The sequence below is a fragment of the Myripristis murdjan genome, chromosome 9 (genome assembly GCF_902150065.1).
Source record: "Myripristis murdjan chromosome 9, fMyrMur1.1, whole genome shotgun sequence".
Classification (NCBI taxonomy): domain Eukaryota; kingdom Metazoa; phylum Chordata; class Actinopteri; order Holocentriformes; family Holocentridae; genus Myripristis; species Myripristis murdjan.
In genome coordinates this window covers 36,882,700-36,905,309 of record NC_043988.1, presented here as the reverse complement: position 1 = coordinate 36,905,309, position 22,610 = coordinate 36,882,700, and the positions used below count along the sequence as shown (strand labels likewise).

Below are 22,610 nucleotides of genomic sequence, written 5' to 3'. Positions count from 1 at the left end.
AGGAAGTCATTCCATAACTCCATTTATCCACTTTGGAAAAATGCAAACTAATGTTAGTCAGGAAATATAAGAAAAACAACAACAATCAATTCTGTTAGAAAATTAATTATTTTATAATTAAATGTCTTAAAAAAAAAAAAAACAGGTCGGCAGTCAGCATGAGAGCAGGGCTCGCTGTTTTCCTCCAGGCTCCAGGTCAGATCACAGTGCCAGGGCCTGCTGTGTGTGTGTGTGTGTGTGTGTGTGTGTGTGTGTGTGTGTGTGGTACTCACATAGTCCATCTGGATCACCACAGTGCTTCCCTGGAGTTCATAGTGGGAGATGATGGGCTCCATCCCGTCTCTGAACTGCAGGAGAACAACACAACAGGCTGTTTAAAGAGGCAGGAGATCACACCTGCAGAATCAGAGGCACACCGCCGCCACCGCCGCCATCAGGTCGCCGCCGCCGCTGCCGTCAGGCCCCCGCTGCCATCAGGCTGCCGTCAGGCCGCCGTCAGGCCGCCGTCAGGCCGCCGCTGCCATCAGGCCGCCGTCAGGCCGCCGCTGCCATCAGGCCGCCGCTGCCATCAGGCCGCCGTCGCCATCAGGCCGCCGTCAGGCCGCCGTCAGGCCGCCGCCGCCATCAGGCCGGCTGCTCGGCTGCTCGGCTGCTCTGTGTCCAGGAGCTCATATCAGCTCCTGCGGTTCCACTCTTCACTTTTAACTTGAAAAAACTGATTCACTCAAGTATCACTATTCTTTTTTATGATTGTTTAATCAGTTTTTTATTCACTGAATTAATTTAAAGTAGAGATATTTGTGTCATATGAAACTAAACAAGTTGAGGAATCTGTCGTTACCAAACCTGCCATGATGGCCTGTCATTAAGGGAAAAGGCTAACATCACTGCAAAGTTCAGCTAAACGTCAGTGAGGGAAAATCTGTTATGTCTGTTCCCAGCAGGGTCCCTTGACCTCTGACCTCCAGCTGTGTGAATGAAAATGGGTTCTCTCCCCTTTGCAGACACGCCCACCTTCTGCTAATCCCATGCAGTTTGGGCCCCAAAGCCTGCAGTCCACATGTGTTCTTGTGGCCTGTTGTAAAATGGTGTGTGTGTGCAGACTGGGGCCTAAACAGTCTTGGAGCTGCATCAGTTGGCTTTGACTGGAAAGCTGAGACTCTTGTGGATTCAATGAGCCACATTTGATTCCTGTGTGATGATGTTGGCCCCCATAGCAGCCATTTCACTGCAGGCAGAGACTTTTGACCAACTGGACGTCGCTGGAGAAAATGACCTCTAGTGACCTCTAGGAGAATCACAGCCTCATCAAACTTTACACACACAAACTAGAGGAGGATTCAAACAACACAAACTCTCTCGCTGTTGTCATGGCGCCCACTTCCTGTCCGGTTATGTTTCAGTTTGAGCTGTGGAGCGTCTGTTTGGAGCAGGTTACTTGCTCAGGAAGCTCAGAGCGGCTCACAGTTCGCTTCACGGCCCTGAGCCTCGCTCCCTGTGGAGGAAAGAACGTCTGCAGCGTTCACTGCAGTGTCTTCTGTTCTCTGCTGGTTCATCCGGAAGATGCATCAAAAAGAAAAAACACTCGATCACGGAATAAAAACAGCAGGAGATGAAAAAAGAGCCCGTCAAATAAAATGCACATTTTCTTTTCTTTAATTGGTGCCAATTACAGAATTTAACATCTGCGTTTTATTTGACTGTACATTCAGCCTTTTCATCCAAAGACCTCTGCTGTATTTAAACCCCCCCCCCCCCCCCTCGTTTTGTGTGTGTGTGAGTGTGTGTGTGTGTGTGTGCGTGCGTGTGTGTCTACCTGTCTCAGGTCGTCCAGGTAAGGCTGCACTCCTGTTGGCAGCTGGATCTTCATCACAGTCAGACTGGACTCTGTCTGCACCTCGTTAGGAGGAGGCTTGTACCTGCACACACACACACACACACACACACACACACACACACACACACACACACACACACACACACACACACACACACACACACAGTTCATGTGTAGAAGCTGCTGTACCTGAGTGTGTTTCCAGGTCAGTAAAGTTCAGGTTTGAAGCTGCGTAGTAAAAAACGTGTTAAAGGTGAAAGTTCACAGTCAAATGATGCATCAGAGGACGTTTTAATAACCTGTGACCATTAAAGGGTTAATTTAAATAATAACTGTAATTTAATGAAACTGTCACTCATGTACTCACTTCATCATCGTCATCATCACATAACAGTGTACAGGTGGACGTTCAGTGAAATCATAACTGAGAGGTGGAAGTGTAAAGTTTAAAGTGAAAAATAAGAGTGAGCTGTGTGTCATCAGGGCCTCAGCAGGGAGGAGGAGAATGATGCTGCTGGGGGAGGAGTGGCTCATGTTCGTTTTTTCTCATAAGTTAAAACTCACCTCTTCAGACAAGCCTATGCACTTTAATCTTGGGACTGGAATGACATTACTGTTGCACCTTACTGTTGTTTTATGTATTGCACTTTGTTTTTCATTGATTATTATGTTTTATTGATTGTTTTTATTGTCCTTTTGTACGGTGACCTTGAGTGTCCTGAAAGGCGCCTTTAAATAAAATGTATTATTATTATCATTATTATTCTTATTCTTATTCTTATTATTATTATTAAGTTTGTAAGTTTTTTTCTCATAAATTTACAACTTTAATTGTGAGTTTTCTGGGATTCTGACTCCCCTCTCCCAGCTCCGTGTTGTTTTTCCTTAACACACGGTCACACACCTCCTCTGGTCCACAGCACCTGTTAGATTTTCCTTGTTCATGAACATGGTGTTATGAACATGATTTTTATGTTGTGTGTGTGTGTGTGTGTGTGTGTGTGTGTGTGTGTGTGTGTTGAGGAGTGCACATCCTGAGTTACAGTCTGTACACACACACATGGCAGGAGTCACTAGATGGCGCTGAAGCATCATAAAATTACAGAATTTACCTTTAAGGTACAAATAGGAGTATTTGATATCTGTTGACATGTTGAATGAAGAGTGTCTTGTCTGTGTTCTTACTTTGCACAGGCGACCAGGTGAGGAAACCGCATGTTGGGAGCTGAGAGGAGAGAAGAAGAAATCTGTTTTACACACACACACACACACACACACACACACACACACACACACACACACTCACACACACACACACACACACACACACACACACACACACACTCACGCACACACACACACACACACACACACACACACACACACACACACACACACACACACACTCATGCACACACTCATGCACACACACATACACACACACACTCACACACACACACTCACACTCACGCACACACACACACACACACACACACACACACACACACACACACACACACACACACACACACACTCATGCACACACACACACACACACACACACAAACCAAAAAAACAAAACAAATTAAAAGACAGTCAGTCAGACAGACAGACAGACAGTCAGACAGGCAGACAGACAGGCAGGCAGTCAGACAGACAGACAGACAGACAGACAGACAGACAGACAGGCAGTCAGACAGGCAGGCAGTCAGACAGACAGACAGACAGACAGACAGACAGACAGACAGACAGGCAGGCAGTCAGACAGACAGACAGACAGACAGACAGACAGACAGACAGGCAGACAGACAGACAGTCAGACAAGCACACAGTCAGACAGACAGACAGACAGTCAGACAGACAGACAGAGAGTCAGACAGACAGGCAGACAGGCAGACAGACAGACAGACAGTCAGACAGACAGGCAGTCAGACAGACAGACAGACAGGAACTCAGACAGGCAGTCAGACAGACAGTCGGGCAGTCAGACAGACAGACAGTCAGACAGACAGGCAGTCAGACAGAAACACAGACAGGAACTCAGACAGGCAGTCAGACAGACAGACAGACAGACAGTCAGACAGACAGGCAGACAGACAGTCAGACAGACAGGCAGACAGACAGACAGACAGGCAGGCAGTCAGACAGACAGTCAGACAGACAGACAGGCAGACAGACAGACAGGCAGGCAGTCAGACAGACAGACAGTCAGACCGACAGGCAGACAGACAGGCAGTCAGACAGACAGACAGACAGACAGTCAGACCGACAGGCAGACAGACAGGCAGTCAGACAGACAGGTCGTACTGGCTGATGGGTTCTGGGCGACCAGCTCGATGCTGATGTCGAAGTTGCAGTTCTGACTGGACGAGGTGGTTTGGTAGTAAACCGTCTTCAGCTGCAAACACACACACACACACACACACACACACACACACACACACACACACACACAGGGTTAGCATCACATGACACAGCATCCCGGTTGGAACAGGTCCAGCGGTCTAATCCAGAATATGACCTTAATCTGGTTCGGTGTGTTTACATGACTCATGCACAACCAGAATATTGAGGATAATCTGGATAATAATACGGATTATGGTGAGCATGTAAACAATATTTATGAGAAAAAAACTCAAAATTTCTGAGATTCTCAAATCAGAAAAGTCCAGATCTGGATCAGCAGGACGGAGGTCTCCCTCTGCGGATCTGGAGTCACTCTGTAGAAATCTGTGAGTTTTGTACTTTAGAATTTTGCTCTGTGGCTGTTGCTATAGTAACGGGTGATGCTGTGACGCTGTGTTGCCTGGCGACAGGAGCCACGCCCGCTGAGCACGAGGCGGCGGTGGCGATCAGAAAGTGATTTTCTCACCTTGACGTTGGACACGCCCTTTCCGAAGCCCGTCGACGCCGTGATGTAATCGTCCTTCGTCACCTGGGAGACACAAACACACAGACAGGCAGACTCGGTCAGCATCAGGCCGCCCGTCTCGCTCTCCTGACGCGGCGGCGGTCGGTGATGTCACCTGGATGGGCGTGGCCACGGGCCGGCTCTGGCTCAGCTCCACGTCGGCCAGCGAGCCTTTCCTCCTGTAACGCACCAGGATGCTCAGGTCGAGGAGCGCCCGGGGAGCCACGCCGCTGTACGCCACCACCGCCTCCAGGGTCAGAGCCGTGTCCTGACAGACAGACAGGCAGGGAGAGAGACAGGGAGAGGGAGAGAGAGAGACAGGCAGGGGGAGAGACGGGCAGGGAGAGGGAGAGAGAGAGAGAGAGAGAGAGAGAGAGAGAGAGAGAGGCAGGGAGAGACAGACAGGCAGGGTTAGGGAGAGAGAGAGAGACAGGCAGGGAGAGAGACGGGCAGGGAGAGAGAGAGACAGGCAAGGAGAGAGAGAGAGAGAGAGACAGACAGGGAGAGGGAGAGAGAGAGAGAGAGAGAGGCAGGGAGAGAGAGACAGGCAGGGAGAGAGAGAGAGGGAGAGAGACAGGGAGAGGGAGACAGACAGGCAGGGAGAGAGAGAGAGACAGGCAGGGAGGGGGAGACGGGCAGGGAGAGGGAGACAGGCAGGGAGAGGGAGAGGGAGAGAGACAGGGAGAGGGAGAGACAGGCAGGGAGAGAGAGAGAGACAGGCAGGGAGAGAGAGAGAGACAGGCAGGGAGAGGGAGAGAAACAGGCAGGGAGAGAGACGGGCAGGGAGAGAGAGACAGGCAGGGAGAGGGAGACAGGCAGAGAGAGAGGGAGACGAGCAGAGAGAGAGACAGGCAGGGAGAGAGAGACGGGCAGGGAGAGAGACGGGCAGGGAGAGAGAGACAGGCAGACAGGGAGAGAGACGGGCAGAGAGAGAGAGACAGGCAGGGAGAGAGAGACGGGCAGGGAGAGAGACGGGCAGGGAGAGAGAGACGGGCAGACAGGGAGAGAGACGGGCAGAGAGAGAGAGACAGGCAGGGAGAGAGAGACAGGCAGACAGGGAGAGAGACAGGCAGGGAGAGAGAGAGACGGGCAGAGAGAGAGAGACAGGCAGACAGGGAGAGAGACGGGCAGAGAGAGAGAGACAGGCAGACAGAGAGAGAGACAGGCAGACAGGGAGAGAGACAGGCAGGGAGAGAGAGACAGGCAGACAGGGAGAGAGACAGGCAGGGAGAGAGAGACAGGCAGGGAGAGAGAGAGACGGGCAGACAGGGAGAGAGACAGGCAGGGAGAGAGAGACGGGCAGACAGGGAGAGAGACGGGCAGAGAGAGAGACAGGCAGACAGGGAGAGAGACAGGCAGGGAGAGAGAGAGACGGGCAGAGAGAGAGAGACAGGCAGAGAGAGAGACAGGCACCTATTATTATATATTGCATATTGCACCTGAGGAGACACATCCCAAGCAGAACTGGGCCAGTACCCCCTACAAATTACAATTGAAAAAAGAACCATCAAATTCTATAACCATTTAAAAACAAGCGACCCCCAGAGTCTCCATCACGAAGCATTAAAATGCCAAGAGAAAAACTTGGAAAAAAGCCCCCTCAGTCAGCTCGTCCTGACTCTCAGCTCCCCGACCTCGACACCAGACCCTCAGGACAGACCCCAAACCATCCGGCCCAACCAGATTATCACCAGACAAAAAGAGAAATACATCACCTACTGGGAAGACCATACAAAACACCAAAGCAGAATGGCATGTTATTCTGCCCTAAACAGAGCAGACTCAGTGGCAGAACACCTGACCACCATATCTGACCTCAGACTCAGAAAGACCCTGAGCAGATCCAGGCTGAGGGACACAGTCTGGCTCTGGAGACACACCTGGACTCCCAGGGAGGACAGACTGTGCTCGCTGTGCCCACAGGGACAGGTGGAGACAGAGGAACACTTCCTACTCCACTGTGACAAATACAAATCAATCAGACAAACGTTCTACCCCAAATTTAAAGCCAAATATAATGAATTTGACACACTCCCTGATGGAGACAAAATAAAATATCTTTTAGGTGAAAAAACAAAGTGCTGCACACGAGCAGCCGAATATGTGGCCTCCTGCCACCGACTAAGAGACAACCACGAAAACACCACACTGGAGTAAACCACCTCTCCTTTCCTGTAAATATGTTTATGTTTATGTTATATATTTATGTTTAGCAGAATGATAAGTTATGAAAAATGGTTCTGTTGTGCCACCGTGTTCCTTGTGGCATGACGATTGAAAAACGTTTAAATAGTTAAGTTGTTTATATCTATATTGTTATTGTGTACATTGTATCACTAGTCGATTATCCATTTGTTTATTTATTTTTATTTATCCTTTTTTATTTATTTATTTATTTATTATTTTATTTTACTTTATTTTTATTTTTATTGTCATTATCACTGCTATTTGCTTTGACAATATAAGCACTGCCTTGTCATGCCAATAAAGCTATTTAAATTGAAATTGAAAAAAAAAATTGACAGGCAGGGAGAGAGAGACGGGCAGAGAGAGAGAGACAGGCAGAGAGACAGACAGGTCAGGGTGTTTCAGTGTTCCCTCATACCCCTTTTCCACCAGGGCTGGTTCGGAGCCGGTGCCTGACTTAGCACCAGTTTTTTGGCTTTCCACCGCCCGAGCTGGGGCCAAACTGGTGCCAAACTGGTTCCAAACTGGTGCTAGGCAAGCACCGACTCCGAGCAGGGGCTAAACAGGAGCCAGAGAAAGAACCGATGACGCGGTGGGCGGGGTTACAAAACAAAACAGGAACTGCGAACGCTTATAAACATAAACAATAATCCCCGAGAAGCCGTGGGTTATACTGATTTTACAGCGGCATGTAACGCGGCTCAGCAGATTACATTTAAGGATGAGAAGCACCCGTTTTATAACTAAACATAGCTGTCACTCGTTCCGATCGCGAATCCGACAGGTAGCCGGCAATAACTGTGTTTTTCGCCTCTGTATTGAAATGTAGGCTTGTAAAGACACAAGCAGTATTTGCATCGCTAATAAATCCAGATCCTGCTCCACCCGGGGCCAGAAACTGTATCAGGAAAGCAGCGTTATATGCTTGACTGAGACGCGGCTCACGAACATCATCCCCGACTCACTGATCAGTTTCACCGGCTTCAGGACAGGACGGGCGGACAGAGACAGAGACGCTGCAGCCGCTGGACTGTATGAGTGTGCAGTTTGATGTGTTGAAGTGATGAAGCTGCCGTGACAATGTAATTTCCTGCAACGGATTAATAAAGTATCATTCATTCATTCATTCATGGTGGTTATTTAATGCTGAGTGAGCGTCTCGCGCACCCGTCATCACGTTTTCCGAAGACGTCATGACGTGGCTCTGAATTGGCTCCACTTGGCTCTTGACCGGTGGAAAAGCAAACCGGTTCTTCGTTGGCACCAGTTAAGCACCGGCTCTAGCACCAGCTCCGAACTAGCACCAGGTTCTTTCTGGTGGAAAAGGGGCATCAGTGGATTCCTTCATGAGTTGTGTGTGTGGTGTGCTGACAGTGCAGCGCCCCCTGCTGGCCACAGGAGGAGACAGCCTGCAGACAGAGGAGCTGCTCTGGCACCACAAACTCAGAAAAATACAAAAAACAAAAATCAATGAGGAAAAAAAACTCAGAAAAACAGTTTTTCTTTTCCTTTGTGGTCAGAGGAGGCAGACGTGTGGACTTTGCCGGGCGTCAGGCCTGCAGGGGGGCGTTTCCCTTCAATTTAACATTTTAATCTTTGAAATTCAGTTTTTTCTTCTCTGCATTTGTGTCGAGAAATGAGCCTGGCTGTGTTTTAACCACATGCTTGTGTGTGTGTGTGTGTGTGTGTGTGTGTGTGCTGAGTTTTGCTCTCCCTTCAAAAGCAGATGTTGACTTGCAGCGACATCCTTCCTGATTAAATCAATAAAATAAAGGCTAAACAAAGATTCTCTGCAGTGAAATAATAAACGAATAAAAAGACCTTTTTGTGTCGTCATCCTTCCCAGCCTGTGTGTGTGTGTGTGTGCGTGTGTGTGTGTGTTTGTGTGTGTGTGTGTGTGTGTGCGTGTGTGTGTACCTGTGTGGAGTGGAAGCCCTCTCCGTAGTGCTGGTCCTGGGTCAGCCAGCTCAGGATGGGGTTGGCGTATTGAAACCGCCCCTTTAACAACACAGACAGTTTGAATTACTCACATTCAACAATATTACTGATTAATAATAATAATAAAATAAATACTGTGTGATTCATGAGTGAAGAAAATCAGAACTTTATGGCTTATGTGCATCTAATTAATGATAAACAGGTAATGTGTTACTGAAATATATCATAAGTTAATAATAGAATATAAATGATAAAATTTAATGTCTATTTATCATAATCAAATTCACATAAGATTGTTTTTAATTCATAGTTTATGTTTATAAATATTCATTATTCAACACTGTTATCAAATAAATAAGTAAATCAAAAACCTAGCAAACAAACAAACAAACAAACAAACAAACAGGAAGTGGCACCTTGAGCAGCGAGGTCAGCAGCATGTACGCCGTCGTCTCCACCGTCAGGCCGCTCGATTGGTCCGGTCTGAGCCAATCAGCATTCACGCTGGACTCCTGCCAGTACCTGAGCACAGGGGGGTGTCCTGCACGCACACACACACACACACACACACACGCACGCACGCACACACACACACACACACTTTGTCATTCCTCGAAACTTCTCTGAAATCCAACAGCCAAATTGTCAAGTGAGCCAAAAAAGGAATTTGAAGTCCTGCATGTTGATATAAAGTACACACACACACACACACACACACACACACACACACACACACACCTTTCTGACGAGCCAGGTTCTCCATGTCGGTGAGCAGCTGGGCCGCCGTCGAGCTGTGCGGGTCGTGGAGCGTCAGAGCGTAAGTCGCCACCGCACGCACGTACACACTCTGGACCCCCGGAGCATGCTGGGAAATGTAGTCCGCTGCTAAATTCATACTGTCGTCGTGGGACTGTGAGAGGAGAGGAGAGGAGAGCCAGGATCAGGTGGGACTCATGAGACTGAGGAGGCGGAGGAGGAGGAGGAGGAGGAGGAGCCGGCGTCTCACCTTGAGCTGCAGGATGGGGTCTCTGATCTTGGTGGCTCTGTTTAAGCCAATCAGCACGAAGGACGTCAGGTACACCGCCTGCTCTGTGGGGTCCGACCCCGCCGCCTGCAGCCAATCAGAACACACAGATTCAGACAGCAGACGCAGACGGCACAGCTCCGTTTACCTGAGCCTGCAGCAGCCCTCATACTCCAGTGATTTTATGAAAACACCTCAGACAAACTGCAGGAGAAGCAAACTCAACTGATTCTGTATCCTCAGTTTGTCCTGAATGAGGGGGAAAAAAGTCCCAAGGACTTTTTTATAATACCAAAAAACAGCCTTTTACCAAAAGGTTACTATATATATAATAACCTTTTAATTCACTCTTTAAATATCTGTTCTGGCATTTATTCCTTATATTCCTTATTAGTGCATATCAAATCAGATAATGTGTGATATGCATGTGTAAACAGAATAATTCAAAGAACTTGTAATTGACTTTTTTTCTCGTCTTTGTGTGTGTAATCAACTTGTGAATTTTTTTAGTGATATCTGAAAGTAAAATTTTGAACCCCTTTCCCCTGTGTGTTAAAAACAGTGTTTTTTGGTAATATGTGGTCATAAATAGGTGATTTTCAAAACTTTCCACCAATGGGATTCTTTGGGACATTTTTTCCCCTCACTCAGGACAAACTGAGGATACAGAATCAGTTGAGTTTGCTTCTCTTGCAGTTTGTCCGAGGTTGACCCCAATTTTGGCCTAAAATTACTGGACTACCAGCTCACACTGCAGCCTGTGTGAAGCAGCAGTGTGTTGCAGGTTGTTGCAGGCTGCTGCAGTGTGTTGCAGGCTGTTATAGGCTGTTGCAGGCTGTTACAGGCTGTTGCAGGCTGTTGCAGGGCTGCTCACCATGACTTTGTTGGGTCTGAAGGAGGACTTCTCGATGAAGGAGCCGTTGGGCTGCTGCGCGCTGTGAATCAGCCAGAAGAGCGACTGGGACAGAGACTGATGATCCACTGAGACCAGCTCATCTGCCAGAGCCAGAGTCCTCACCACCAGAGCTGTGAGCCTGCACACACACACACACACACACACACACACACACACACACACACACACACACACACACACACACACACACAGTAGGCAGTCATGTATACTGCCTCACACTGTATGTCACATGTTGTGTCAGGCTGCATCATCATATTGTCATGTTTGATAAATCACATCAGTTTTGATCTTACATGTTCCTGTTTCATATCAAAGTCATTATGTTGTATGATAATACATATCACACATGGAGCTCTGTGGAATGTTCATTTCCGTTTGGCAAATCACTGCATTCTGTTGCGTGTGGTTGTTCCGTGTTTGGCCAGGTTTTGGTTCCAGGTCTGCTCGTAAACACACTGCAGTAAAGCGCCGCTGTATATCTGTTTATTAATTTCTTTGGCAAGCAGCTGTGTAATAAGAGGGATAATGTACAACCAGTTTTGTAAAATCTGTCAGGGTCTATTTTGCAATCATTACCAGCTGGCTTTACATTACCTGTGTAATATTATATCACGTTGGACTGCATCATATTATACATGTTCTCCTCTCATTGTATCTCATTGTGTTATGGTGTATCTTTAATATCAGTCATATATTTGATATCACGTGTGGCCACGTCTCCCTTGTAATAGACAGTTTTTGTTGCAGTGGCACAAACCTGGTTCAGTAAAGTCTGGAAAAACAAAGTTCATCATCACATCTGTATGGGAGCGATTTTTTTTTTTTTTTTGTGGTTTTTGATAAAAACAATTCTGTATTTTTTCCCGTCTTTTTCTTAAATGTTTAGATGGGAGCATTCTGCATTTGTATGGTTGCTGATTGTAATCATCATCCTTTAAATGTTTTTTAATCAAAAGAGTCAAGACTCAGTTTGATTGTGCTGCTGACAGACTGACGTGTGTGTGTGTGTGTGTGTGTGTGTGTGTGGAAGTGACGGTGTGCAGTGCACGTTGCTCACCACGTGCACGGCTCCCTGTTCCTCCACATGCTGTAGGCCTGCTGCCTCTGCTGTGTGGGCACGGAGTAGCTCGAGTCTAAGCTGCTTCTGAACGAGTAAATACTGACCACGCCTGTTCACACACACACACACACACACACACACACACACACACACACCAGTGAATGAGAAGACACAATAACTAAAAAAAAAAAAAAAAAGAAAGACGGGGGTTCCAGATGCGTCCCTCACCGTCCTTGATCTTCCTGCGGAGCTCGTCAGCGTTCTTCTGGACGTTCTCTCCCAGGACGTCCCAGCGGCTCGTCGTCTCCAGGTATTTGTAGACGTACAAGAGGGGGAGGAGCCCGGCAAGCTCCGCCTCCACCGACCCCGGGGGCAGGTTGATGAGCTGCCGGAGGCCGTCGGGGTCGTCCAAAATCGACAGGACATCACCCAGCACCTCGCCTGCACACACACACACACACACACACACACACACACACACACACACACACACACAGCAGAGGTGAGTACATGATATTTCATGATTTTCTGTGGAAAATCAGAGTGAAAACTGACCGTTGATGGTGAGCTGCCTCTCCACGGGCGAGTGAGGGACCAGGTTAGCAGGCAGGGTGTTCTTCAGCTCCACCTGCCTCTTCTCTGAGCCTGCAGCACCAGCAACAACAACAACAACAACAACAACAACAATTACCACACCAACAACAGCAATAACCAAAACTACCAAAACAACACCAATAACAGTCACCCTTCAGCAACAAAAACAACAACAAAAACAACAACACCAACAACAACACCAACAACCACAACAACAACACCAGCACCAGCACCAGCACCAGCAACGACAACGACAACGACAACGACAACGACAACAACAACAACAACAACAACAACACCAACAACAAAAACAACAACAACAACAACACCAACAACAACAACACCAGCACCAGCACCAGCACCAGCAACGACAACGACAACGACAACGACAACGACAACAACAACAACAACAACAACAACAACAACAACAACAAAACAACAACAACAACAACAACACCAGCACCAGCAATGACAACAACAACAACAACACCAACACCACCAACAACAACAACAACAACAACAACAACAACAACACCAGCACCAGCACCAGCACCAACAACAACAACAACAACAATTACCACACCAACAACAGCAATAACAACAACACCAGCACCAGCACCAGCAACGACAACGACAACGACAACAACAACAACAACAACAACAACAACACCAACAACAAAAACAACAACAACAACAACAACAACAAAAACAACAACAACAACAACAAAAACAACAACAACAACAACAACACCAACAACAACAACACCAGCACCAGCACCAGCACCAGCAACGACAACGACAACGACAACGACAACAACAACAACAACAACAACAACAACAACACCAACAACAACAACAACAACAAAAACAACAACAACAACAACAACAACAACAACAAAAACAACAACAACAACAACAACAACAACAACACCAGGGGCCCGTTGCACAAAAGTAGGATTAAGACATCCGGGATAAGTGAGTGAGCCGAGCTCAACGAATCCAAAACACGAGCGTCCAGGCTCAATTGATTGCACAAACACCAAGCCAGGATCAGCAGACACGGATTCATCAAGCCAGCTGAAACCTATCCTGGATCAGTGCGCGCACGCGGCTTCCTCAGTAGACCCCGCCATCGATCACAGATTCACCGATTCACCATAGCAGCGAGAGCAGCGTATTTCTCCCCCTCTGAGGCAGAAATCCTTATGGAGGCTTACGAGGAGGTGAAAGATCAAATAAAAAAGAAGGACAACACCGCCACTGTTATCAAACAACGAGAGAAAGCGTGGAAAAGTACTGCAGACCGCCTGAATGCGTAAGTAGTGCGCAAATACACACTCACTGTTCCGCTGAAACCATCACAATTACAATCCAAATAGTTAATTAACATCTCCGAAAACGTAGTTGTCCTCTGATTATTAATCAGTTGAAATTGTAAGTGAAATTTACTGCAGATGTGAGTGAAATTGTGTAAATGTAACTCCTTCAGACTGTATAACAATTTGATAAATAGATGAGCTCACTGACTGAATTGAATTTCACTTTAGGATAAATAAAGTTCCTCTTATGTTATCCTTATATTTGCCCCTCATGCTCCCCTGCATGCACATCAAGATAAAATCCCCCTCAGGTGCCCATGAGGTGGGTTTTGTGAATAGGAAATCCTTTCACAGCATTATGTTCAGGTGAACATGACTTTTTGATATTGTCAATTAATGAACACTGTACACTGCTTGTGATGTCAGTTGATTGGTTTAATAGTCTTCATCTTATAATTTCAGATTCTGCAATGCTGACTGTCTGATCAGCAATGTTGTGGCAAAGTGGCCTGGCTCAGTCCATGACTCCCAAGTCTTTCAGACCTCTGGAATCTATCAGCGCCTATCACAAGGTGAGCCACACAACCTCTATTAATAACCACTTTTTACATCATGGCTGTGTCAAGAATGTCACTCTATTTATGAGGTTGTGATGACGAGATTTTGTATTGACAGGTGAATTCTCTGGTATGTTGCTGGGGGACAGGGGGTCTGCCTGCCAGCCTTTTCTCCTGACACCACAGACCCCCAGGGGGCACAGCAGGCCTACAGTCCTGCCCATGCCAGGACAAGGGCCAGGACTGAAATGACCTTTGGCCTCCTGAAGGTGCTTTCACTGTCCTCAGGACTTAAGGGTCAGGACTTTGAGGGCATGTGACATCACTGTGGCCTGTGCTGTTCTCCAAAGTGTGGCCTGCCTGAGGAAGGAGAGGGCCCCCAGAGTGCCATCACACAGACTGGGACAATCCTGCATCTTCCCTGATGACGACAGTGGTCGGCTGCTCAGGGACCAATATGTGTTAAATTATTTTAGTTAACATGCATGCTTTAAATTTAAGTTAAATATGTCCTGCAGTGGCAGAGATACATGCTGTGAATTTCAGTTAAATATGGCCTGCATTGGCAGAGGAATTAAAAAAAAAATGCTTAATTGTATTTAAACTGATTTGGCCTCTTATGTCGTTTGTGCTGTATACTGTGTGTATACAAGCTTGCTACTGCATCCATTCATTTGTCTGTTCATTTGTTGTGTATGGATTTGTCCTGCATTTATTTCAGTGTGCAGACATGCAGGGTGTATTACATACAGACCTTTGAATGTGTCTTTATTCTTGTATTGTATAATATGCTTTGATTCTGTGCTTTCTATCATGTAGAGTCACTGTGTGAAGGAGCTGATTGTTTACCTGCTTTGATTTATCCTTATTCAATAAAGGAATGTCATGTTACTCTTTGATGTGTATTTATATTTATATGGGATGTGTATTTTATAGTCTATGGGAAACTGTAAATTATCTAATATTGCAACATCTAAAATCATCATTTATCATCAAATTAATGATCACAAATGTTTAAATGACAGGGGGTCTAGTTTTGACACTTTCCTAAAATAATCGCCTAAGTTTTTTTTTTTTTTTTTTTTTGTCAAAAATGAGTTTTTTGCCTAAATCATCTCCTCTTGATGCTGGCCACCTCTGGTGAAATCACCAGCATCAGAACAGGTGATGCCATTCTACCCCTGAAGTATAACTGCCTAAATCACTTGTGTGCAAAAACTGTGACTTTGGTAGTTTTTATTTTTGCAAAAAAAAAAAAAAAAAAAAAAAAACGTTTTCAGGCTATTTTAAGCATTTCAAGATGGCAGCGGTATCAAGAAGAAAGAAAATTTTCTCTGCCAGTGAAGTTATTTCAATGATCCAGGGCTCATCCTCAATTGGTAAGTGATGAGGTTTAGTATAACTTTGGCATATAACATATTACAATTGCCTAAGTCAACAAAGGCATGTTCAGAAATTTGCCTAAGTCATTTATTTCTGTTATGTTACATAATTGACTGACATTGTTTTTAGTATGTCAGTAGTCATTTTTTTTTATATAACATTTTTGAGTGAAATTATCAATAAATATCATAGTTAATTTTTTCGTGAATTTTTTTGTGTCTCTTGAAAAACCTGAAAAAATGACTTAGGCGATTATTTTAGGAAGGTGTCGATGTGATAACAATGCGTAGTGGGCAGTGGAATAACTTTTAGTTTCCGTTTGTGGTGACTGCTGACTGAGATAAGGGATAAGATTAAATAAATCCTGGAACTTAGCCTGGTCTGGACCAGGCTAGCTCCACAGAATATATCTCCATGGTAACTTATATCAAAACATATCCTGCTATCCACTATCCTACTTTTGTGCAACCGGATCAAGGATAAATTAATCCAGGATAACCAAGATATCCCGGCTTAATCCCTTATCCTAGTTTTGTGCAACAGGCCTCAGCACCAGCACCAGCAACGACAACAACAACAACAACAACAACAATGACACAACACAATGTTTTTGCACCGTAGAACAGCGTGTTATAGATCAGGCGCTACGTACCGTAGAACAGCGTGTTATAGATCAGGCTGTACGTACCGTAGAACAGCGTGTTATAGATCAGGCTGTACGTACCGTAGAACAGCGTGTTATAGATCAGGCGCTACGTACCGTAGAACAGCGTGTTATAGATCAGGCTGTACGTACCGTAGAACAGCGTGTTATAGATCAGGCGGTACGTACCGTAGAACAGCGTGTTATAGATCAGGCTGTACGTACCGTAGAACAGTGTGTTATAGATCAGGCTGTACGTACCGTAGAACAGTGTGTTATAGATCAGGCTGTACGTACCGTAGAACAGTGTGTTATAGATCAGGCTGTACGTACCGTAGAACAGCGTGTTATAGATCAGGCGGTACGTACCGTAGAACAGTGTGTTATAGATCAGGCTGTACGTACCGTAGATGCCCTGTGGGTCGAGTTTCCCTCCAGAGAAAACGGCGGTCCTCACTCCTTCAGGCTGAAAACAACCAGAACACGTCAGCATGACCAGGCTGTGTTAGCATTATTAGTGTTAGCATTATTAGTGTTAGCATTATTAGTGTTAGCATTATTAGCACACGCTCCTCCGACTCCTCACGGCTGGTTCTCCCTCCAGAGGGAAAAGAGACAAAAGACAGAACCTGGACGGGTTTACAGCATAGGCGCAAATTTAGGGGGGGTCAACTCGTTGCCATGGAGTTGTTATAGTAACAAGAGGAGCTGTCACTTGTTACATTAGCTTTTTGCTACTTTTGTTTTAATGGAAAAAATCTTGTTTGAATAAAAAGCCACCGGCCGGCGTCAGGCGGGTCGGCTGCTCACCAGTCAGATCTGACAGGTGAGCAGCCGACCCGCCTGATGCCATCATCATCATCTTCACAGATGCTCTGCCATCTGCGCTTAGTGCTCACATTTCCATTTGTAAGAAAAATGTAAAAAACAAAAAACTCAGCAAGCAAATCAGTTTCTTCCATAATCTCTCCAGAAACTGATGTTTGTGAATAATAGCCGGCTGGCTGAAGGTTTAATGGTTAACACGTCACTTGTCAGTTTGTAGCAGCCTGGTTAACTGACATTCTAACGGACCAATCATGAAGGAGATCATATTTAGGCCCGCCTCCGTGGCCCCGTTCTAACCGGGCCAGCACCAGATGTCAAACTGGGCTGAAATCCTTCACGGTTGGTTCCTGGAACCAAGCGGGCTGGTGTAGTGTAATGTAGTGTGTGTGTGTGTGTGTGTGTGTGTGTGTGTGTGTGTGTGTGTGTGTGTGTGTGTGTGTATGTGTGTGGTGTGAGGTTTTGTGGTTATTTTGTAGAGTCTTACCACCACTCGTAGCTTCTTCTGCAGGACGTCCCGGCCTCCCTGCTTTGTTTGCAGTTTGAAGGTGAGCGTGTGCTCTCCGGGCTCCATGCCCATCAGGGTGAAGGACACGGCGGCGACCCCCTCTCCAGCCAGGTCTTTCCAGACGCAGGCGGTGGAGCGCAGCCCGGCGCCCCCTGGAGCCGGCTGGGAGCCGAGCAGGCAGACGGCCGGGCCCACGGTCAGAGTCACGCAGTACTGAGGACGGAGAAGAGGAGGAGCTTCACCAGACAAACCAATGATGACACAGACGATGGATATGTAACCATAATATAATCACTCCTTTAGAAACAGGGTCAGATCACTGAGACCGAGTACCTGATGGATACTACAAAGGTAAGCTGTAGATTGATGGTATAAATGTTAGCTCATAGAAACAGAAAGCTGTCCTGTCCTGTCTGTCTGTCTGTCTGTCTGTCTGTCTGTCTGTAGTCTAGCTCTCACCTGCCTACCTACCTGTCTGTGTGTCAGTGGTTCTCACCTTGATGCGGTCTGGCTCTTGGTTGTACACTGAGCCTGTCAGCTCCAGCTGTTCTCCTCTGACCAGCTGGTACGGCAGCGGGACGTCCAGACTGACCGGCAGAGTGACAGACACCCGCGCCGGCTCCGCAACACACACACCTGCAGGGAAGGGACACGACAGGTGAGACAGGACAGGTGAGACACACAACAGGTGAGACATGACAGGTGAGACACGACAGGTCAGACACGACGGGTGAGACGCGACAGGTGAGACATGACAGGTCAGACGCGACAGGGGTGACGCGACAGGTGAGACATGACAGGTCAGACGCGACAGGGGTGACGCGACAGGTGAGACGCGACAGGTGAGACGCGACAGGTGAGACGCGTCAGGTGAGACGCGTCAGGTGAGACGCGACAGGTGAGACGCGACAGGTGAGACGCGACAGGTCAGACGCGACAGGTCAGACGCGACAGGTGAGACGCGACAGGTGAGACGCGACAGGTGAGACAGGACAGGTGAGACGCGACAGGTGAGACGCCACAGGTGAGACAGGACAGGTGAGACGCCACAGGTGTGACGCCACAGGTGTGACGCCACAGGTGAGACGCCACAGGTGAGACGCCACAGGTGAGACGCCACAGGTGAGACACGCGACAGGTGAGACACGACAGGTGAGACAGTGAAGTGAACACAAAGGCAGGAGGCTCACTCACCGTTCCTGAACATGCCGACAGCTCGTATCTCCCAGGTGGTGAGAGAGTCTGGTAGAGTCCTGCTGATAGGATGCCGGCCTGACCTGGACACACACACACACACACACACACACACACACACACACACACAGAGTCTTCACTGAGGGAGAGATTTTAATTGGCTGGGTTGTAGATTTTAAACCATGAGCCGATGTTTGGGGAAACGCTGTGTCAGCATTTGCTCCGTGCAGCAGGTGCACAGAGCCCTGCAGGTGCGCAGAGTCCTGCAGGTGCACAGAGCCCTGCAGGTGCACAGAGCCCTGCAGGTGCACAGAGCTCTGCAGGTGCACAGAGCCCTGCAGGTGCACAGAGTCCTGCAGGTGCACAGAGCCTTGCAGGTGCGCAGAGCCCTGCAGGTGCACACAGGTGGTGGAGTGTGAAAGAGAAAAGAGCTCATGGCTGCTCTGTTTCTGTTTCTCATGTTTGCCCTCCATTTCAAAAACAGTGGTGTCAGTTTGACGGGTGTGTTTGATTTGTGTCACCTGGCCTGCTGCACCTCCCACAGCCAGCTCTCTGGAAAGTAGCTCCGCACCAGAGAGGGAGCCACGTCGAAGTCAGCACCCATCTCTGCACGCACACACACACACACACACACACACACACACACACACACACACACACACACACACACAGTGAAACATTAATACGATAACTGCACTTTATTACAGTCACATGCAGATACAGGTGACAGTTCTGTTTGAAGTAACAAAACCTGCGTAATTATCAATCCAACCGTCCAAAAGGCCCTCACTTCAATACAATTTTACATACTGCACCTTTAATTGGTGTCACAAGGCTGAGGTTAGCTCAACCCAAACACATAGCGGGCGGGCAGGTGTGGTGAAAACACCAGGCCGACTCAGTGAGGTGGTGTGAGCTCCAGAGCATAAACAGGCAAATGTGTTACTAAACTTCCATATGGCTCACACACACACACACACACACACACACACACACACACACACAGAGGCTGACCGTTGCGTCCCAGGACGGCGTGGCGGTCCAGGTGCTTCTGGTAGAGCTCGCAGCAGCGCTTGAAGGCCTCGATGCAGGGAGGAGGATACCTCCAGTACTTCTGCTTGGCCAGCTGCTCGCAGCTCACACTGCGGGGGATGTGACGCATGCCCTCCTCGCAGCACGGCTTCAGGCGGCCGAACGACTCCACTGCACAGAGAGAGAGACACCAGCTGTCTGCCTGCTGACCTGTCTTACTGCTCAGAGAGAGAGACACCAGCTGTCTGCCTGCTGACCTGTCTTACTGCTCAGAGAGAGAGAGACCAGCTGTCTGCCTGCTGACCTGTCTTACTGCTCAGAGAGAGAGAGACCAGCTGTCTGCCTGCTGACCTGTCTTACTGCTCAGAGAGAGAGAGAGGGAAAGACAGGTGGAGCCTCTTACCTATCTTCACCTTCTCAGCGTCTGACAGAGCTCGCTTTGAACGCACGATCGCTGTACATGCCTCATCTGCACACACACACACACACACACACACACACACACACACACACACACACACACACACACACACAATCATAATACATTAAACCAGGGGTTTTAAAACGTTTTCATGTCCTGCCCCCCCAAGCTGCCTCACCTGAAGTCACTCTGACTCTGTTCATTATGGAACTGTCCAGGTGTCATAACTTCAAATCAATTCAACAAATGCACCAATAAAAAGTTACAAGGAAATAACCAGAAAAAACTGAAAAATCAGGGGAAACTGAAGTTCGTCATAAATATATATTTAAAGTTATTCTGATTTCATAAATAATACTGGAAAATGACCAGATAATTAGCGATAAAACATTTTGAGACAATTAAATGACAAGAAACTATATCTACAAAGATTAAAACGCCGTGTTAAAATGATCACTTCTGCATATTTTTGTTATTTAGTGAAGTCAAGTGACTTTTTGAGACCTCAGACAATTCACTGGGTTTCTTCCAAAAACATGCAAGGGAAAAAAAAGTTATTAGCAAATTAGCTGATCAAAAAATTACAAGAACATTTGTAAAAAAAAAAATAAATAATAATAAAAAAATAAATAAAAATAAAAAATAAAATAAAAATAAAAATACTGGAATGCAAGTGAAAAAAACAAAAAAGCATTCTTGCATTCAAACTGCATTCAGATGCTTTTCACAAAAATTTAAATTCAAGTGAAATTAAACTGTTTCTCATTTTGCTGAGGACTGATTGATTGATTGGTTGATTGATTGATTGACTAATTGATTGATTGGTTGATTGATTGATTGATTGACTGATTGATTGATTGATTGATTGATTGATTGATTGATTTACTGATTGATTGATTGATTGATTTACTGATTGATTGATTGATTGATTGATTGGAGCACCGCTGGGTGAGGGGTGGGCGTTGGCGTTGGTCATGAAGGTGAGGCCGGCCAACCGAAAGACGTCAGCGCTGTCTTTGCCGCCGCCGCCGCCGCAGCCGCGGTCGCTCCGCTCGATGTGCCGCAAAACCTGCAGGCCACCGTACATGACGTTAACGCCTGTCTGGCCACCCGTTACCGCGGTTACAGGCCGTGTCACCTGTCTGTAACCACGGTAACAAGGTATCTGTTTTTCTGTTACAACTGCAACAGGGTATCTGTCCGTTACCATGGTGACAGGGTCTCTGTAGTTGGGTCTTAATGATAGGAGGGCGGAGTCTACAGCGGACAGAGCCACCAGCCCGTCCTGATTGGTCTGCACATTCAGCTTGAGGCTGGACTTCGGCCTGTGATCCCGCCCATTGTAGGACAGCCCAGTCTGCACACACACACACACACACACACACACACACACACAGGTCTGTTGGTAATTACAAACAGACAGATGTACCGGTGTTCTACCAGCCCAGATAAGAAAAACTTCCTTGTTTTTGTGCGTAAACAAAGCGTCAGGACAACAAAAAGCGAGCGGTCACCTCGAGTCCGTTGACGCAGGAGTCGCTGACGTCCATCCAGACCGAGTCGGCCACCAGCTCGGACGTCCCCTCTGCAGACAGGATGTAGTAGACGAGCAGGCGGATGGAGGGAACCATGGCAACCGTCACATCGAAGCTGATCACCAGCTGGCTGCTCGAGCCGGAGAAGCTCTGCGTGCCGAAATCCACCACCTTCCCTTTAGACAGCACCTGCACACACACGCACACACACACACACACACACACTCAGCACTTCAAATACATATGTGTTCTGTGTGGTTTTGTTGCAGCAGCAGGAAGGAAAAAAGAAGAAGACGTGGAAGGTGTGCGCACAGAAAAGCCTGACATGAAGATGCTGTGAGATTTGCAGATATGGACGAAGGAAAAACCATAAAAATGATTTTAAAAAAATACCAATTTGTATATACAGTGTATGAAAATAAGATGACTGATAGGCCGACTGTTGTTTTGTCATTAGTGTCATGTAAAAACTGAAATGTGTGTGTGTGTGTGTGTGTGTATCTTCTCACCAGGAAGCTGAGAGCGTTGACGGACACAAAGGCAGGTGTGGCTGAGTAAACTTTGATCTGCGCACGAGTCCCCACCTCCAGGCCGCGCCCGGCGAACGGCGGGTCGATGTAGAGGTAGCGCTGGTTGGGTGAGAAGTAAGCCGCCGCCGTGAGGCTCCGACTGGCCTGACTGGCCAATGGGAGCGAAGCATCTGCCGTCTCAAACTGCATTAAACAA

At 47.3% G+C, this 22,610-nt stretch overlaps 1 protein-coding gene across 1 annotated transcript in view; it reads right to left on the bottom strand.

Annotated features, from left to right (window-relative positions):
- The window catches only part of c5 (complement component 5), a 34,343-nt gene that overhangs the window by 3,559 nt on the left and 8,174 nt on the right, over positions 1–22,610 (bottom strand). Inside the window, exons 12-36 of the mRNA XM_030059463.1 lie at positions 22,394–22,597; positions 21,864–22,073; positions 21,557–21,706; positions 21,292–21,418; positions 20,332–20,397; positions 19,911–20,099; positions 19,418–19,502; positions 18,897–18,979; positions 18,199–18,338; positions 17,682–17,915; positions 16,775–16,835; positions 12,429–12,518; positions 12,102–12,314; positions 11,871–11,982; positions 10,772–10,931; positions 9,880–9,984; positions 9,612–9,783; positions 9,290–9,414; positions 8,853–8,933; positions 4,864–5,016; positions 4,710–4,772; positions 4,136–4,235; positions 3,023–3,062; positions 1,817–1,919; positions 273–347 (exon numbers count right to left, since the gene is read on the bottom strand). Coding sequence (XP_029915323.1) covers positions 273–347; positions 1,817–1,919; positions 3,023–3,062; positions 4,136–4,235; positions 4,710–4,772; positions 4,864–5,016; positions 8,853–8,933; positions 9,290–9,414; positions 9,612–9,783; positions 9,880–9,984; positions 10,772–10,931; positions 11,871–11,982; positions 12,102–12,314; positions 12,429–12,518; positions 16,775–16,835; positions 17,682–17,915; positions 18,199–18,338; positions 18,897–18,979; positions 19,418–19,502; positions 19,911–20,099; positions 20,332–20,397; positions 21,292–21,418; positions 21,557–21,706; positions 21,864–22,073; positions 22,394–22,597 — 3,141 coding nt within the window. The remainder of the gene's footprint in view (positions 1–272; positions 348–1,816; positions 1,920–3,022; positions 3,063–4,135; positions 4,236–4,709; positions 4,773–4,863; positions 5,017–8,852; positions 8,934–9,289; positions 9,415–9,611; positions 9,784–9,879; positions 9,985–10,771; positions 10,932–11,870; positions 11,983–12,101; positions 12,315–12,428; positions 12,519–16,774; positions 16,836–17,681; positions 17,916–18,198; positions 18,339–18,896; positions 18,980–19,417; positions 19,503–19,910; positions 20,100–20,331; positions 20,398–21,291; positions 21,419–21,556; positions 21,707–21,863; positions 22,074–22,393; positions 22,598–22,610) is intronic.